The sequence below is a fragment of the Halyomorpha halys genome, unplaced genomic scaffold, assembly GCF_000696795.3.
Source record: "Halyomorpha halys isolate HHAL.00 unplaced genomic scaffold, Hhal_1.1 Scaffold876.1, whole genome shotgun sequence".
Taxonomy (NCBI): Eukaryota; Metazoa; Arthropoda; class Insecta; order Hemiptera; family Pentatomidae; genus Halyomorpha; species Halyomorpha halys.
Genome location: NW_027114409.1, coordinates 8,351 through 27,823, shown reverse-complemented (window position 1 = coordinate 27,823; position 19,473 = coordinate 8,351). Strand labels below are relative to the sequence as shown.

At 31.8% G+C, this 19,473-nt stretch overlaps 2 protein-coding genes across 4 annotated transcripts in view; one reads left to right on the top strand and one right to left on the bottom strand.

The window, feature by feature from the left end:
• Window positions 1–3,850, top strand: part of LOC106686781 (mitochondrial amidoxime-reducing component 1) — a 13,952-nt gene extending 10,102 nt beyond the window's left edge. For all 3 annotated transcript variants that reach the window (XM_014430289.3, XM_014430287.2, XM_014430290.2), the window contains exons 6-7: window positions 1,051–1,125; window positions 2,435–3,850. In XM_014430289.3, coding sequence (XP_014285775.1) covers window positions 1,051–1,125; window positions 2,435–2,561 — 202 coding nt within the window. In that variant the 3' untranslated portion in view covers window positions 2,562–3,850. The remainder of the gene's footprint in view (window positions 1–1,050; window positions 1,126–2,434) is intronic.
• LOC106686782 (solute carrier family 25 member 44) overlaps window positions 1–19,473 on the bottom strand; it is a gene marked incomplete at its 5' end in the record, with an annotated part of 32,072 nt that overhangs the window by 6,680 nt on the left and 5,919 nt on the right.

Sequence of the window (19,473 nt, the reverse complement as noted above, 5' to 3'; positions counted from 1 at the left end):
GGCTGAAAGCGGGAAAGCTTGGAAGCCATCTTGTTTGGAGAACAAAGAAACAGCATTTTTGGACGCAAGAACAAAGACATCAAGGATATCAACAGGAAGAAAGTGAACTTGGTTAGTTTTGGTTATAACTAAATTTAATATACAATTGTAACAGAGATATTAATTTAATTAAATTATTTTAAATGCCTGTTCTGATTGTCTAGTAACCATACGCCCTGAGATTAAGAGTCTCTCTTTCTTTCTTTTTATATAATAAAATTAAGAGTCTTTTTATATTATTAAAAATGAATAAATTATATTATCCATTTAAGAGTAAAGTTCTTAATTTGAACCCAAGTTCTCTCTTATATTTGAGAAAAGTTTAAGAAACTATTAAGATTCTTTTTATTTTATTTTTTAATATTTTTAAAATTATTACAGTACATTAAATTTATAAATTTCGTTAATTAAGATTATCAGTGGAAGATTGCTGATTGACCATGTGTATCAATAAATGGAATTTGGTCTCGGTGGAGTGAAATTAAACTCAAATAGTAATATTTTGTACTATTTGTATTTGAGCCAATGTTTCGCCCCACGTTGCAGGGCTTCATCAGGGCTGTTTTGACAGAAGTCAGAGTCACCCTTCACTCAATAGTAATAGTACAAAATATTACTATTTGAGTTTAATTTGACTGCACCCGGACCAAATTCCATTTAATAAGATTATTACTTTCTCATTGAATTTAATCATATTTGCAAAGTTATTGTTTGTTACAATATTTGATAAATATTATTTTATGTAGTTGAAATCACTTTTTTTGTGGTGATTGGCAAATAGGTCATAAAATTAAATATAATAAGATTCTCAACCTGAAATTGTAACAGAAAAAACATTTTATTGTTACCTCCCTAAATTATATTTTTAGTTACATATTTCTGATTATAATGGGCATTGCAAAGAAGCCTACCTAAATTCAAATCTTTCATGCACAATCTTTATTATTGAATCATGCAATATTTTCTTCATAAATAAACAAATTGATAATATTTGTAATAATTTGTTCTCAGGTGTGTTTTTGTTACAATAGATTGTGATACTATGGAAAAAGATGAAAATACTGAACCTCTTAGTACACTGAGGAAGTAAGTTTTAATATATTTGTATATAATTATTGATATAAATAAATACTTTAGTTTAGTGGTTCCCAACCTTTTTGATAATAGTAGAGAAAATGGTGAAATCGTTTTTGCTAGAAGTAGGTAAATGCCAGAACGCCTACATTATTAGAGTGTCAAATGCTATCTGTTGGGAAGTTTTTTTAGATAACAAAATGTATCTATGAAATCTTTGCCTTATCTCAGCCTGGTATTGTGAAAAACAAACAAAAAAACGAATATAATTCTGAATAAGAGAAATATTGTAATGAGTAAAACAGCTTCTATTGAAATCTTTGTGATACTTTATTTAAAAAAAAAAAAAGTAAGAAAAAATACAATCTGATTACATAAAGTGATATATTATACATGTGCTATCTTGATCGTGTAAAATTAGTAAATCTTAGTAAGTCTGTTCTAATACGATTTTGATTGCACCGGCGCTTGCTTAATGGGTTCAGTCTGATAATAATGCTTAATGATTTTGTCACCATACTTTTTCATAGTTAATATTATAATTTCAATAATAATCATCAATAATAGTCCTTAGAATTAGTAGCACAATGCCTTACCATTGAGCTACCCACTCCTACTATTCTAAAACTAGCAAAGATTAATTTTGACTCTAAGTTGGATGATAAGTGAAAGTTATATGATGCACGGAATGCACCAGATTTTAAACTAATTTGAGTTAAAAAGAACAAAACAAGTTTTTATAATGAAAATAAAATTTCCAATTGATAGTTTGCCATTAAAACTTTATAAAAATGTTAATCATGAGTTACTTTTGACAATTAAAAAAAATAAAGAAATAGTGGATTAAATAGTTTTTCCGTAAAATGCTTATAATTTTTCATACATCATTTTAATTTATTGGATTACTGACCTGATATTCATAGCACTCATAATTATCATTGTTTCCATTGACCTACTAATTGTTATTAATTTTTTTAATTCATTATGGCCAGTAAAAAAATCAGATGAAGATGCTCTTCTGTCTGAAAAGATTTTAAAGAATGATTTTGCCGTAATAGTACAGCACTTTTGTTCCCTCTTTTTTTCAAGGGATTCATTTCCTCCTGAAGTACACAATATTCAAATCCTCAATCTTAGAGCTACAACATTTCTCCGAAATCATAAAATTAAAAAATGAAGTTACACTGTTTTTCTCTAAACCTCTTTGTCTAGAAAATAAGAAAGAACATTTTACTTTTCATTGGTGTAGTACAGATTTTTAATTTTAAAATTTAGTTAATTATAATTGATGATTTTATATATGTATTCATATTATTTTAAGGTACAGAACGATGAAGATGCTTGGTGAAGACAGAATCGATGCCCATACTCCAGTATTGGGTCTAAATGCAGGTTTATACCAAGTTGGAAAAGTTAAAGTTGGAGACACAGTTTATGTTTCTGACTAGGCCATTTAATTTTTATGAAGTTAACAACCTTTTCTGAGGAAAAACTTTTTTATTTTATTTTTGTTTATGTATAATTTACAAAGAAAATATTTTTTTATCAACAGTATCTGTTATTAAATTAAAATGTACACAGAAAGTGAAAATAATGAATTTATATTGATTATAATAGTAATACTTCTTTATTTTTAATTGTAATAAATCTATCAATTATGAAAACCAATCTGTACTTAATAAAATTAGTGTCATTCTCACAGAAAGGGACATCTGAATCATTTAGAATGTTCCATTTATGATTTTGGAGCTGGGGAAATTTTTAAATTATAGGAAAACTAAGTGGAACTTTTCTTTTGACAGTCAAATATTTCTTTTATCCAGAAAATTTGTTTAATCTATCGATATTTCCCAACACTTCCCTATCCAGACACGATCTTCTCCGCTTCAAAATTTTATATAAGGCCTTTCTTGTGCAAAAATTACAAAACCATTTCTTGTTACATAAGTCAGAATACTTTGGTTTATAAAAAAATGATGATCCGCATTAGAACAGATAGATAATGATATTACAATGAAAATGAGTGTCCAGAGCAATTCCGTGTCCTGGGCTTGTCTTTTTTCACTGGATTTAAACAGTCAAAATTGTTTTTCCGGTTTTGCCATTTTTTATAATATTTTATTAATTTATATATTTATCACCCTACCCTGCTTGTTTTGACAATACGGGTGTTGGCAGCAGTGGGTACAACTCATTGCTGCAACATATCTCTTTTACTTGCCTCTCTGTTCTTTTACTCCAGCCTTACTGTTGTAGTTACTTCTCTCCATTTTTTATAATATGCTTCTCAGCTGTCTGTAACACTGAGTCAACCTTGAGGGTTAGACGAATGTAAACATCAGCTGAGGCATGAATTCCCAAACAACCCACATCTAGCTCCTGACCTTACTTGAGTGAGTGTTCATACTATTTGTTTTCTTATGTGTCAATACTTTTACAATGTACAAAGCAATTTTTCATCGAATTTTTGGAAAGCATTTCAAAAAGACTGAGTATTTTAGAAAATCTCTAGAAAATGTTTCATCATGGCTTCATTCCTCTCCTATAAATCTGAGAGCTGGGGCATCATGATGATCCTTGATTTGATATTTTAAAATTGAGATTATGATGGTAAATTGGAGGTAAGTTGTAATTAATAAAGTAACAATTAGTTTTGGTTTATTTTCAATTTTTTACTGAAGTGAACTATGTTATTTGCTATACACTTTTGTAATAATTAAACTTTTTGTTAAAGCTGGCCTTGTTTTTATTTTCCTAACCTACTATCCATCTAGAGATATAGGACCGAGGCATAACCCTGTCAAATGTTGATTTCTTATTCATTTATTTTCTTAGTAAATTTTTTCCTTACCTCTTCAGTGCTCTGTTAGGCTTGGAGTAGTACCAGTCCATCTCTGTATCTTTGTCTAGAGCCATTCTTCGGAGTTGATCTAGTAAGCAACAGTCCTTTTCGAGTCTATCTATGTAATCACTACAAGTCTTGGCCTTCCAAGAGGACACTTTCCTGTTGGCCTAGCTTTCATTAGTTGTCTGGGTTTTCTGATTATTTCCCTTCATACAACATGGTCTTACCATTTCAGGTAGTGTTCCGCTTAGACTTCAAAAAACACATCTCACTCCAAATATGGCATGGTTGCAATTATTTCTCAGGCAGTCCCTTCTGATCCCACCACTTTCCTTAAGAATCTTATTTCTGCTGCCATAAGTTGGCTATCATGTTTCTCAAGGATTTTTCAATTTTCTGGTTCATAAAGAACAGGCAAGATTCTTTATAAATGCAGTATTTAAGTTCCAGATGGGTATTGAATTTCAGTTGAAGTATTTAAGAAATTATCCCTATTTTTTTTCAGCTTCATTCCCGTATTTTTCTTTTCTGAGAATTAGGACTCAGAGTTCCTACTTATAGTGTATTCAAATTTTTTGTTGTATTAAATTCTGTAGTAACAAAAGTTTCAGGAATGTGTCAGGAATTCCCTGAACAAGTATGATAAGTTGTCCCAGACGTGAAAAGGCTGAAAAGTTTCTTTTTTGGGTTTTTGATGGATAGCTCAGAAATAGTGCGTCGTATTGAAATATATGATGTATATCCATATACATATTTGGAAGTGGTTGTGTTATATCTGACTCTAATAGATAATATTAGGTATTCCTGACCAGAAGCCCTGGACAATGCGTGTTCAAGTTGGGTAAGGTGTTGGTTAGGAGATGAATAGATATGATGAGACTTACAGGGTAACATCCATAATTTCTCTAAGGGTGGTGTCTTTGTCCTATAGGGTACTATTCCTGTAGGTACAAAGAAGGAATGCAAGCCTAGAGCTAGCTGCCAGGTCATGTAGGAAGGTAGCTTTGTTATATGGGGTGCTACCCCTGTGGATAGGAAGCAGGTATGCAACCCAGGGGTCATATGAAAGAATAACAGGTTGGGGAAGGAGGAGGGGGACCAACAGGTAAGTAATGTTAAATAAGACTTCCTGTTAAAAAATGAGTTGAAAAATTAAAATGAATGTCTAAATAGCTCCCCCAAGAAGGTAATGTAACATTTTTTTTTTTTTGAAGAGGAAAATAAAAACAAACAAATAAATATATACAAATGAAAGAAATGTATGTACATATAAGGGCTAACTAATCATCTTGTTTTGCCAGTGTGGCATTATAAGATAGGCTGCCAGGTGGTGTCATTGATGATGGCATGTATTTGCCTTGAGCTTACTAGGAATAGGGAGGGGCTATTCTGGCTGGTGTTAGATGGTAATGTAGTAATGTAACCTAACCATTGGGTGGGTTATTGATTCTACTGACAATACAAAGACAGTGAGAGGCACTGCCTGGAAGAACTTACTTATTTGTGATTCAGTATATTAGTATTTTGGTAAACTTTATTTATTAAATCACCATATTTACATTTATAATACTATTTAGATGTTTATATATAGCATTATACAATTATTTATATTTTACTGAATAAATGAACACAATACATGACTAGAGAAAAAGTAGGTGGTGCTCCAAGGTGAAACGAACTAAAGCTCTTCTTGGCGGGAAACGATAGCGGTTTCGGCGGCTGTAATAGTACCAGCATGTAGCGTGCTGCTACACATGTATATAACGTGAATCCGTTTTACCCGAATACCATGGGTGTAGGCAGGGGGGAGCCGCGCCTTCATGAATTGATGAAGACCTTTAAGCCACCCATTTTGTTCAGCGTCAACTTAAATAGCTGTCAATTGTTCAGAGGACTTTTCCCTAAACGTCCCTGAAACTTTGGGTACTAAGGCACTTAATGCGCCAAAAAATCTAATTAGAATGGAATTTGTTTTTCTATAATGACCCACATACATGCAGTCAGTTATTAGTGTCAAAATTTCTTACTTCGAATTTCTATTTAATATTCAACAAAAATGTAAGAAGTTAGTTGGAAGGTCATGAGATAAAAAGCGCAATAAGTATAAAAATGTTTTAAAGCATGTTGCTGGTAAGTTGTAGTCTTTCATTTGCGCTGAGCGAAAGAAGATACAATAGTGGAGGAATATGTTTAGTCCAGATACCAATTTAGGAGGTTAGATGTGTAAGGATCAGAAGATCCTCCGGCCTTGCGTATTCAGTTTAAGGTTAGAATAGTTGGATAGGAGGATCCGATAAGGTGGAGAGTTATCCAACTAACCACATACAATCAGCGAGTTCCCATGCTATTCCCCTTGAATCCTTGCAGGAAGGTAGCCACGCTGTAGACCGTGCTTCTACAATCGAATGGGGGCAAGTGCTCAGGGTATTTATATTAAATCCTAACAGGAAGGTAAATAAGTCCTAAGGATATTCGCCTTAGATCCTTAGAGGACGGGAAGCAAGCTCCGAGGGTATTGATCCTTAAAATATGGGAAGCAAGTCCTAAGGATATTCGGCTTAGACAGTTGCAGAATAAGAAGTAAATCCTAAAGTTATTCATCTTCGATCTAAGAGAATGAGAAGCAAGCCCCGAAGTAATTAAACCTTATAGTATGGAAAGTAAGTTCTAAGGATATTCGCCTAAGTCCCTTGCAAGATAAGAAGCAAATTCTGAGGATACTCATTTTGTATCCCAGGAGGACGTGAAGAAAGACTCAAGGGTATTAATCCTTACAGGACGGGAAGCAAGTCCAGAGTTATTCAAGGTACCCACAACAAATTAACATGTGACGACATTAATATTAACATTTTAACTTGAATTGTTAATCACGTCTTGGTCACTAGATTGTGCCACCTCTGTGAAGTTGGCCCCCCATACTCGAAATATTTTAATTTTTTTTTAGTTTTAGAAGCACCCATAAGAGTTCTATAGTTCTCAATCATTTATAGAAATAGTTCTGAAGTTTAACACATCAATAATACCAGTCAAATGCAAGCGCATCAATTACGTACTTTGTGCTTTAACATCGTATCTTTTTTACTGGCAACATTGGGGATTTATGATAATTTTTAGAACTCTTAGAGGGGAAAACGGAACTCCCAAAAAAACGAAGAAAAAATTTCCAAAAATATTTGATCGCGAATTTTCCACCCGAGTTATAAAAATTAAAAATTCTTGATTTTTGAGGAGGTTTGCAGCCGTAAATGTTTCTTTTCTGTTTTACTGGCAACATTAGGGATTTATTTGATAAGTATAATTTTTAGCACTCGGGGGGGGGGGGGGGGGGGGGGGCAATAGAACTCTCATCAGAACTCCTGGAAAAACAAAAAAAAAAAATTCGCCTCAAAAATTTTTTAAGTCCCAATAAAACTCCAGTTCTGAAAAATTTCCTTAATAAATAAATCCTTAATGTTGCCAGCAAAAAAAGAACGGTTGAAATCTACAATTTTTTTGGACTTTTTTGGAAATATTTAAACTGTAGAGTTCAAACCGTTTACTTTTTTTCTGGCAACAATACGATATTATTTCATTAGGATAATTTTTAGAACTCGCGGGAGGACTACCAGAACTCCTGGAAAAAAAATCGAAAAAAAAATCGCCTCAAGAATATTTTTAAGTCCGAAAAAAAATCAGAATTCAAGCCGTTTATCTTTTTTTAAGTTAAGGTACCAACAACAAATTAACATGTGACGATATTAACATTAACATTTTAACTTAAATTGTTATTCACGTCTTGGTCACTAGATTGTGCTATCTCAGTGAAATTGGCCCCCATCCTCGAAATATTTTAATTTTTTATTAGTTCTAGAAGTATCCATAAGAGTTCTAGAGTTCTTGATTATTTATAGAAATAGTTCTGATGTTTAAAACATCAATAATACCAGTCAAATGCACGGGCGTCAATTACGTATTTTGTGCAACTTTAACACCGTATATTTTTTTACTGAGATTAGGGATTTATTTAGTATGGATAATTTTTAGAACTCTTAGGGGGCCAACAGACTCCCAAAAAAATGAAAAAAAAATTTCCAAAAATTTTTGTTCGCGAATTTTCCACCCGAGTTATAAAAATTAAAAATTCTTGATTTTTGAGCAGCTTTGCAGCCGTAAATTAGCCCTTTATCTTTTTTTATGGCAACCATTATATATTTTCATAGGGATCATTTTTAGAACGGGGGGGGGGGGGGGGAGGCAATAGAACTCTCATCAGAACTCCTGGAAAAACAAAAAACAAAAATTCGCCTCAAAAATTTTTTAAGTCCCAAAAAACTCCAGAATTCAAGCCGTCTATCTTTTTTTCTGGCAACAATGCGAAATTTCGGATTGGAAATATTTTTGAGGCGAAATTTTGTTTAGTTTTTCGGGAGTTCTTATGAGAGTACTGTTGGCCCCCCGCGAGTTCTAAAAATTATCTTTCTGAAGTAATATCGTATTGCTGCCAGAAAAAAAAGTAAACGGCTTTTGTTAATATTTTAATGTTTCCAGGAAAAAACATATTCGGTGTCAAAGATGAACAAAAGTCGTGCGTATTTTTAATTTGTATTTTTACTGTCTTAAATAAGATAAATGTTTCTTTTTTTTTATTAGGAACTTTAAAACTTAATAAAAAAAAGAAACATTTACGGCTGCGAAGTTGCACAAAAATCTTGAGTAATTTTTAAACAACATAATACATAATTAGTATTACACAACATAAATGTTTCCTTTTTTTTATTAGAGACTTTAAATCTCATATAGGAGCTACTAGAACTCTAAGGACTTTTTAATCTGTACGACTTGTCAGGTGGAAAATTCGCGATCAAAAATTTTTGGAAATTTTTTTCTCGTTATTTTGGGAGATCCGTTGGCCCCCCTAAGAGTTCTAAAAATTATCCTTATTAAATAAATCCCTAATGTTGCCAGTAAAAAAGATATACGGTGTTAAAGTTGCACAAAATATGTAATTGACGCGCGTGCATATGATTGGCATTATTGATGTTTTAAACATCAGAACTATTTCTAAAAATGATTGAGAACTATAGAACTTTTATGGATACTTCTAGAACTAAAAAAAAAATTGAAATATTTCGAGGATGGGGGGCCAACTTCACAGAGGTGATTGTGCCAGGTGTGCTATGGCTCTAGCGGAAGCTCCTAAACGTTATTATAATTTACTGTAGGACCAGTAGATAACACCAGGTTACTACGTAAGTATAAAAGAAATATGGAATAAACGTAAATATTGTGTGAAAGACCTACCAGAAACCCCTTCCTAATATATCTATTTATTGTTTCTTTTATGTTCCTATCTTAGTTGCTTAGATGAAGGACTATAACTTACCAACAAAAATTTTTTTTTTTTAATAATTTATTTATTGATAATTACAACTGTATACACATATATACAACAAGTAAATTTGCTGAAGGTGACATAGTAACATGATAAAAACATGTGGAGAATCTACCCACTGATAGAACTCCAATAACATTTCTAGAGGAGAAGATCTCGAGGCCATCTTCTTTTCAGACGCCTAGGAGGATTATTAGGTAATGAAGGAGAAGCCAGGTTAGAAACAAGTGGATTTGGGTGGTTGAGAAGTTTATTATGGAAGGAACGGTATCTGGTTCTGGCCAAATCGGCAAAATATCGAATATTGAGGTTCTGATAGATGATTGATTTGTGACAAAGTAAGGAGCTTTAAGGATTTTACGAATTTCTGGAGGAATTTGATGGTTTAGTGGAGCCGCAAAGCTCAACTCTGTATGTCCAGATAGGCCTTATAATAGTCATGTAGATCAGTCTTTTGTAATGGATTGGCAATTTAGACAGTTTGTCTAGTAAATGTTGCAATAGTCGGTATCTACGGAGCAGTTTCTTGTCTTTTAAGTCTTGTATGAGGATTCCATGTCGGTCGTTTGTCGAGATGTAACAAAAATTTAAAGTATAAGTTTACACTTACTGTCTTTTCATCCTAGGCCCATCTTCTTTGCAACTAATTTTCCTTGTTTGTATTTAGAGTCAACGATTTATCCGCGATGATAAATACATATCTTTGACCAATTCAGGGTCTTTTATCTCTGAAATATTCTTACTACGGATTTTTTTTTCTAATTATCATTTAGCTCATACAATTCCTGTTGAAGAACACTCCTTACAAAGATTATTAATTAATAATAATAATAATAAACTCCTTTAAAAATATTAATAATCACGCATGGTTATGAAAAAAATCATGAGGTTAATAAATAAAACCAGTTTTCATGCTTACTAAAATCTATTTACATAAATAAAATTAAACATGGAAATCCGTAAATATACAGTGCAGAGTCAAAATTACTCAGCGTAGAGCAGTGGTGTTAATGTTAGCAGTACACCATGTAATATGGTGGTAGCATCCCAGTGACTATAATGGTGTGGGAGATATTGGGGGAAATAATAGCTCATTTTGGGAATTTTTCATTTCCACTAATTAATATAACTTCATACCCGTGTACTTCACGAACATTATTATGCTAACTGTAGAAAACGTTTATTCAAGGAGATGAAATAAGAAATTATAGTCAAAGCTACTTTATAATTCCACGGTGGGCCCATAACAGATCTGGGCAAAAATTAACTGTGGTTGAAGCTAACAGCTAAAATTGCCATGGATACGATATTTATTTATCAATGATTCATTCATGAATAAGGGTCGTATCCATGGTAACTGTAGCTATTAGTTGCAACTATAGCTAATTTTTGCCCATCTCTGGGTCATAACTCTCCTATGCAAGCAATGACACTAAGGTTAGGCCACGCCCCTTGGAGGCAACTCCACGTTGAAGTTAATAGGGATTTCATACATTAATGTAATTATTTAAAAAACTGTCCATTTAATAGCAAATGTGAAGAGAATAGAAGTTGTAGTAAATTTTATTTCCAATAATTTGGCATGTATACAGATATTAGGGGTATTCATGATCTTTGGTTTAACATGTTAAAGCGTGTTAAATGGAAAAACTCATGTTAAATCGAAAAAAATGCCTTCTTTTACCGTTGTAAAACGAAATAACATTTAACATGGCTGAGAGTCTGTTACTTGGTCTGTTAAATGGAGAATGACGTCACACAATAGACCAGTTGAGATTGCCGCCAGTTTTGTTGTGATAGCTCAGTTCTTTCGTGTGTTTGTGGTATTCATATCCCTGCTATTAAACCAGAATGGATAATTTTAATGATACATTTGAGAAAAAAAACAGTAAAAAAAAATGTAATTTTATTCTACTATCTGAAAATTTGTAAACGCTCGCCAGATAAAAATCTCACTATATGAACCATGTAATTATTCTGAGGGGACATATGTCCCAGAATAAAGTTATTTTTTCATTACATTTCATAACTAAACTTTCACACAAATTCAACTTTTCACTCACTCTAGGCATGATGTAATTAATTACTTAAATCAAAACTGAAGTAAACAATAACATGAGGGTTTGGAAGGAAGGTTATAAACATAAAGGCTTATACAACAAGTTGCTGAGAAAATCCGCTAGGTGCTCTTAACATTTAACGTTTAACATGACTTCAAATAGGGCTGCTCACAATCTTATAGTTATAACATTTAACATGGTAAAACATTTAACATTTAACACAACATCATGAATACCCCTATTATAGATAGATATTACAATCTGCCACATAGTTGTGGGCAATAGTGATGAATGATCTCATACATGCTAAAAAAAAATAACAATAAAATAAAAAGTAATAAAAAAAAACTCTCTTAAAATATATACAAACAAAAGAATAGACAAGACAAGATGAACATAATCAAACTATCTGTCATTTTTTTATTAACTACAAATATTAACATTGTTTGTTTTTTTGTTGTTTTTTTAATTACTATTAGTTCTCAATCAATTTTTTTGATTAATGTTAAATATTCTAAAAGATAATATTTATTTAGTTTTTCTAATTTTTTTTTATAAAACAACTTTCTCCATTATATCAGAAACAATTATTTATTTTTTATCTAACTTTATTTTTTCCTAGAGAACATTAATTGAATAATAGACCAAGTTAATTTAATCTTATATTCACTCCTTACTTTTCAGTACAGGAGATCTATCTGTACATCTTTAATATTCACATTAAAATGACCCTTAACGGAACAGAGAAAGAAACACGAATTTTTTCGAGAATGGCTTCTTGGATTTTCATTATACAGCGTGTTCCAGGGTTAAGGGGCCAAACTGAAAATGTGAATTAAGGACCTAAAACAAGAAAACAATTTCCTCTGAAGGTATGTCCGCAAACAGTTTGTTTAGGAGATATTCACACCTAAAGAATTTCCATTGTTATGAATTATTGACGTTATATGACATAAAGAAAACCTATTTATTTGTTCTAACTACTTTATTAATTGAATGTAAACATCAAGATCCATATTAAATGTTGTTAAAAATGAAGGTATGTCCGCAAACGCTTAGTTTAGGAGATGGATTAGATAAAATACTAATATGGCCTTGTATCCCTAACTATATAAAGACTATTGGCAACATAAGGATTTATACTATTTAGAATTAGCATTGGGAACTGTCTGTGACTTATGCAGAGTACTCATTATTATGCCTTCAAGTAATACTAATATTGAATATTTGTGTACGGTTTTTGATAAATGTTATTGACAGTACCTAATGCTAATTCCAAATAGTATTAATCCTAATGTTGCCAATTTTTATACAATTAGGGATACAAGGCCATATTAGTATTCTAACAAATCCATCTCCTAAGCAAAGCGTTTGCTTCACTTTGAACAACATTTAATATGAATCTTAATGTGTACATTTAATTAATAAAGTAGTTGGAACAAATAAATAGGTTTTATTTATATCATATAACGTAAATAATTCATAACAATGAAAATCTTTAGGTGTGAATATCTCCTAAACAAGGCGTTTGCGGACATACCTTCAGAGGAAATAGTTTCCTTGTTTTAGGTTCTTAATTCACATTTTCAGTTTGGCCCCTTAACCCTGGAACACGCTGTATAATGAAAATCCAAGAAGCCATTCTCGAAAAAATTCGTGTTTCTTTCTCTGTTCCGTTAAGGGTCATTTCAATGTGAATATTAATGATGTCCAGATATATTTCCTGTACTGAAAAGTAAGGAGTGAATATAAGATTAAATTAACTTGGTCAATTATTCAATTAATGTTTTCTAGGAAAAAATAAAGTTGGATAAAAAATAAATAATTGTTTCTGATATAATGGAGAAAGTTGTTTATTAAAAAAAATTAGTAAAAACTAAATAAATATTATCTTTAGAATATTTAACGTTTAAAAAAAAGAAATGACTGAGAACTAATAGTAATTTAAAAAAAAACACTGTTAATATTTGTAGTTAATAACATAAATGTGAACACGCTTTGAGTAACTCTCAATCTTTTTTCAATCCCCCTGCCAAGCCATTTCTGACATACGGAGTACGGCAGCAACTCAGCAACTGTCAAATATGGTGTACTGAGAAGAATAGATTACACCTACGAAAGGAATAGACCCCACCTTCTTGGAAGCATACCCCTCCATTAAAGTCCTTCTTCCAGCATATAATAAGAAAAGACAGAGAGGTTACTTTAGCTAAACTCGCTTCCAGTATTGCCAGCAAAGGGCGCCACACCATTCTCTTCCTTTTATATGAATGTTAGTTAATGATGAAAGAAACCACTTCGTGTTTCATATTGAGCCTTGTCAGTAACAGGCCAATTAGGAAAGTAGATCCAGATACAGAGGATTATTGGTTGCCATTTTGAACGGGAAGGTACCCTTCTTCGACTATTAATGCGGATTTCAGTTGGCTTCTTTATACAGCGATTAATTTATTGTTTATTTAGATGTCGAAAGTTTTGACAGACTGCTTCATCAATTTAAATGGGGTAGTGTAAGGTCATTGTAGAGGCGAACACACCCCACCTTGTTTGTAGCCAAGGGTGAGTAAATCTTGGTTTGGTTGAGTGCAAGGATGTGTTACTACGTTAGGGCCTGGGGGGAGGGAGGGGGGAGATCACTCAATTTCTGTAAGTATTGGTAGGTTGGCTCTGTGTTTGGGAAAGTCTTCTTGAAGATTTTTTCAGTTTAAATTCTAAATTAGCTGGAGTGGCACTGATGTCAGCTTTAAAAACATTAACAAGACCACTTTTCGTTTTATTCATTTACAACTTAGAGCCCCACCAACTGCTATGACGCAACCTACCAGCTAACACGTGAACTACTACTGTCATCAGGCAAATGTAGTATTATTTCTTGTATATACTTTAATTTCACACACTAACAACCACATTGTATAATATATCAATGTATTATTTGATTTAATAATAATTTAATTAATAAATTTACAATCTTCTAATTCACTAAAAGCAAAAATCTTATACGAAGCATCTCTCTCTCGATGGTATTTAATAGCCTAGAGTTGACTATGTACAAATTGGTGTGACTTTCCTCTTCAGGAAATTCTCCTCCTAATGAGGCAGTGAGTAGCAATATACATTGAGGATCGGTACCATCTAGTGCATTTCGGAAATGTATATTGAACTTTTATTTCACTCTGCCTTCTTTGAATCACTCCTGTTTCCTGAACTTCGAATATCTTAAGTAAGAACCGACAACTAATTCTGGTAGAACTTCCAATCCCATTCGCGACCGTTCTCTACAGAGTGAAGTTTCCTTTCTACACAAGGACCTACTGCTAGTTCCCGTTAGACTTGCCATCCCCTTCACGACCGGTGGGCTAATTCCAATACGGAGTTTAGTTTCTATCCTGCGAAAATTTACAGCTAGCTCTCGTAAGAATCATCATGTTAATTCATCTCCTAACCCATACTAAACACGCATTGTTAAGGCCTCCTGATATTCAATTGGAGTCCGACCTAACTAACTAAACACAAAATGTTAATTTCTAGTTGCTGGGATGAAATTTTTGAAAAGATATATCTTAGGAACCATAAGATTTACATATACCTGCCAGCACTCAATATAAAGGTAATTTAACTTACTATAAAGTAGGTCCCGACACCTATCTTAGTAGAGGTAGTAGTTTTTATTGATTCGCATTTGAATATAACTTTTTTACGTGAAATTTTGTCCGAACTACTATAAATCAATTAATTTGAGCAAATATCATACAAAGAGGTATATATCAGGCTTAGAATTGTTATAGCATAATTATTATAAAATATGTTTATCTTCTTAAGTTTTGGAGTTTTTCAATTACAGTATTATTTTCTTGGATTTGAGAAAAAAGTAATGCTATTATACAAAAAAACAAATAAATAAACTTATCCTTGGGAAATTGATGAAATTTCTCTTTTGTTTGTCATTTATTTATTGTATAATTTTAAAAGAGAAAACGAAAAATTTCTGAGAATGAAATTTGGTGACTATTAGCCTACAGTGGTTACTCCCAACACTCCAAAAATTTTATTCAATGAAATTTTAACTCATTTAAGAATCACCCTCATACATCCACAAACTGAAACATATAATAACACAACTTCAATCGATCTACTTTACAATCGACGAAGTTTATTTTAATTTGGCAACGTTTCGGCCCTTAGGCCATTATCTAGGAGACAACTTCAATTATTGATTTGTCACAATTCGTTCGTTAAAAAATGTTTTGCACTCATAGGCCAATTGCCCATGTCAATAATAACAATATATAATCTCAAGGCATCAACAACTATATTCTTCTTGCTAACACAATAACGCTATTAATAATGATTATGATTAACACATTGTTAATATTTCTTTTAAACCCTTGTCTAATTAATTTTATGTCCTATTCATTTTTTTTAATGTTAATGGTGACATATTAACCCAGATAATAACAATAATATTAATAATGAAGGTCTAACGAACCAGAAGGTTCGATGCAAATACCACCAATCGCTCTCTTCACATAGCCTTCCAGTGACGCAATCCTCCCATCTACATTTCGGCCTATCTCTCGGTTCAGTGTTTATTAACATTTTAGGGATCCAATCGTTACTAAGCCATACAACCTTACACGCCCATCTTATACACAGCAAAACTTGAATTATATTTATCGGGCGTAGTTCCCTTAGTATTCTAAATTCTCCCGTTAATTTATTCTTTTTCGGTCCGAATATTTTATTTTCGAAAACCTTAAGGCGTTGTTCATCCCTTAGTGTTAGGGGCCACGTCTCGCATCCATAAAGAACAGTGAGAAGGATAATAGTTTTGTAAATTCTAATTTTTAAGTTATAGGATAGATGGCGCGAGCTAAGCAGTCTCGAAATTGAAAAATAACAAGCATTCCCGCCTTCAGCCTCGCTTTATTTAATTTTCTCACCAATTTAGTTTTTTCTAGTTATCGTGGAACCTAAATACTTAAACCTGCTTACCAGTTCAAACATGTAACTTCTTAGAAGATTATTGATTGACCGTGTGTATAGATGAATGGATTATGGTCCGGGTGCGGTCAAAAAAACTCAAATAGTAAATGATTATACTATTTTTATTGAGCCAACGTTCCGCCCAACGTTGCAGGGCTTCGTCAGGGCTACAAACACTATAGTTACAAAAAGGAAAAAAGAAAAATCATAAGTGGAAAATAACAGGGGTATAAAATGAAAAGTAAGATATAAGAAAAATTAAAGGTTGTAAATAGTAAATGAAAAGGGTAATAGTAACAGATAGATAAGAGAAGAAATATTAAAGAAAGTACAAATAAAGAGATGAAAAAAGAAAGAAAGAAAAAAAAAATCAATGAAACAGAATCCATACCTGTTTTGACGGCAGTCAAAGACAGAGTGGCGGTTTGTATTGGGAGGAGTGGGGATGGCAGTTACGCCATAATAACGAAAATAATTTGTAAAGTAAACATAGTAAAAAAGTATTTAAATGGTGAACAATAAATGGTAATATACGTAATATTGCCATATTCCATTCATATAACTTCTTGCATTTATATCACCGAAATTGCTCGCGTTTCTACTGCTGACCATATATTTTGTTTTATCCGTATTTATTTCAAAACCTAGTTCCTTACTGAAGTTTATTAACGTGGTTATATTTAGTTCTATAGTTTCCTTGTCCTCACCCAATAATACCAAATCATCAGCATAGCCAAGTACCAGTATTACACCACCAAGTTAAACCCTTTCTTAAGGGGTATTTTAAAAGAGGTATTTTAAAATATCAGGGGAGTTGGGTTACAGGGTAAGGCTCTGTGCTACCAACTCCTAGGACCCAAGTTCTAATCTGATTTTTATTAGGATATTTGAATTTTATAAATAAAATTTTAAAACAATTATTTTCTATTCGGTAAATGAATTTTCCATTTGTGTACCTATATTCTAATATGTGTTTTGTAAAAATATACAATTAAATTAAATAAAAGAATTTTACATTATGGAAATACTTATGGTATTGTATATTACACAATTTATATAACACCAAGTATAATTTAGAAGCTATATAATTTAACGTACTTAAGAATTTTCTCCTTTTTTTTTTTTTTTTTAAATAGCTGAAATTCATATTTACAAGTATGCAATACACATACAAAAGCAATATAAATATATACACAACACACTCAGCTCAACAATGCTAGGAGTTTCCTTGCCTTAAGAAAGGAGGTTAAAGGTGCTTTCTCTCTCTCAAACTAATTTACTATTGGATCAACACAAGCTGAGTATGGACAGGATTATCACCGATCCTCAGGACTGCAACAATTAGTTGAAGTTTTCTACTGACAGAATGACTATGCCCCTAAAATCAGTCTCTGTATGTCGTCAATGTTAATTCTATAACAATTCAAAATCCAATAAATGGTTAAGAGCATAATATAAATTTTAGTAAGATGTAAAATTTTTATATTTTTGCCATACTTAGGCAGAAGAAAAAAAAATTTAAGAATTTTGAAATAGGAAATATCTAGAAAGAGCAAACTATATTAAATTCATCATCAAGGTAAAAGAAGTATTTAAAAATATCCATTTTAAGTAAATGGGATCAAATGTATTACAAATAATAGAAAATACTAGACATATTAATGATTAATTCTATGAATTTATACCATATGAAATATCCATTTCAAGGGTACCATCAATAAAATATGAGCGAGTGTAATAACAATAAATTATTAAAGAGGTGTAGATAGTTGACCGTAGATTAATGATTGGAGAAGTTTGTCGGGGGGTGTGGTCAGCAAAGAACAACATAAGTAAACAAAATCATATTTATTTATTTTATGCCGACGTTTCGACCTGAGTTTCAGGTCTTCTTCAGGGGCTGTGGCGTAGAAGGTGGGCTAGCAACTCGGTTTGTTGCTACCCCACCTTCTACGCCACAACCCCTGATGAAGAGCTGAAACTCAGGTCAAAACGTCGCCATAAAATAAATAAATATGGTTTTATTTATTTATGTTGTTCTTTGCTGACCGAACCCCCCGACAAACTTCTCCAATCATAAATTATTAAATTACTAATTTAATATATTGATTATTTGAGAGTGGATTATATATTATTATTAACATTAACTCCAATGGTCCACTTTTACTCTCAACTTTTTATTTTAAAACTTTCAACGTTTCGGCCCTTAGGCCATTTTCATGGAGACAACCTTAATTGTTGAATTTTCATAATTCATTAACTTGCCTTTTTTGCAGGCTAATTACCCATGATGTTTATAAACCACATAATTTCAATACAAAACTATTCTTAAAAAATTGTTTTTCCTATTATTTATATTTTTTTTTTCCTATTATTAAAAATTGTATTAACCTCATTAATGATATCAACAAAAAACTGTTAAAGGTAGGTTTTATTGCCAATGAGATTAATAGAAAAACAAAAACAATTATTGACGGATAGTTTTGTATTGAAATTATGTGGTTTATAAACGACATGGGTAATTAGCCTGCAAAAAAGGCAAGTTAATGAATTATGAAAATTCAACAATTAAGGTTGTCTCCTTGAAAATGGCCTAAGGGCCAAAATGTTGAAAGTTTTAAAATAAAAAGTTGAGAGAAAAGTGGATCATTGAAGTTTGTGTTAGTGAAAATAAATTAATAATTATATTATTTTAAATTCTTGAGACAAGGTAATTATTATTAAATAAATCAAAAATTCGTATCCATTTTTGCCTCAACACTTTATTTTTCACCAGTCCAACGTTTTGGCCATTCTAGCCATCCTCAATATAATTTCTTCCTCACATTAATTTAAATTTTCTTTTGCAGGCTATTCTGCCCAGGTCATTTTCTTTATTATAAGTTAAAAGCCTATTTTTTAAAATTTAAAATCATTAACATTTAATTTTCCTCTATAAGATATATATGTTTGTTATATTTAATTAATTGTTGATAATCTATAAGATTATTAAATGTTAATGATTTTAAATTTTAAAAAAATAGGCCTTCAACTTATAATAAAGAAAATGACCTGGGCAGAATAGCCTGCAAAAGAAACTTTAAATTAATGTGAGGAAGAAA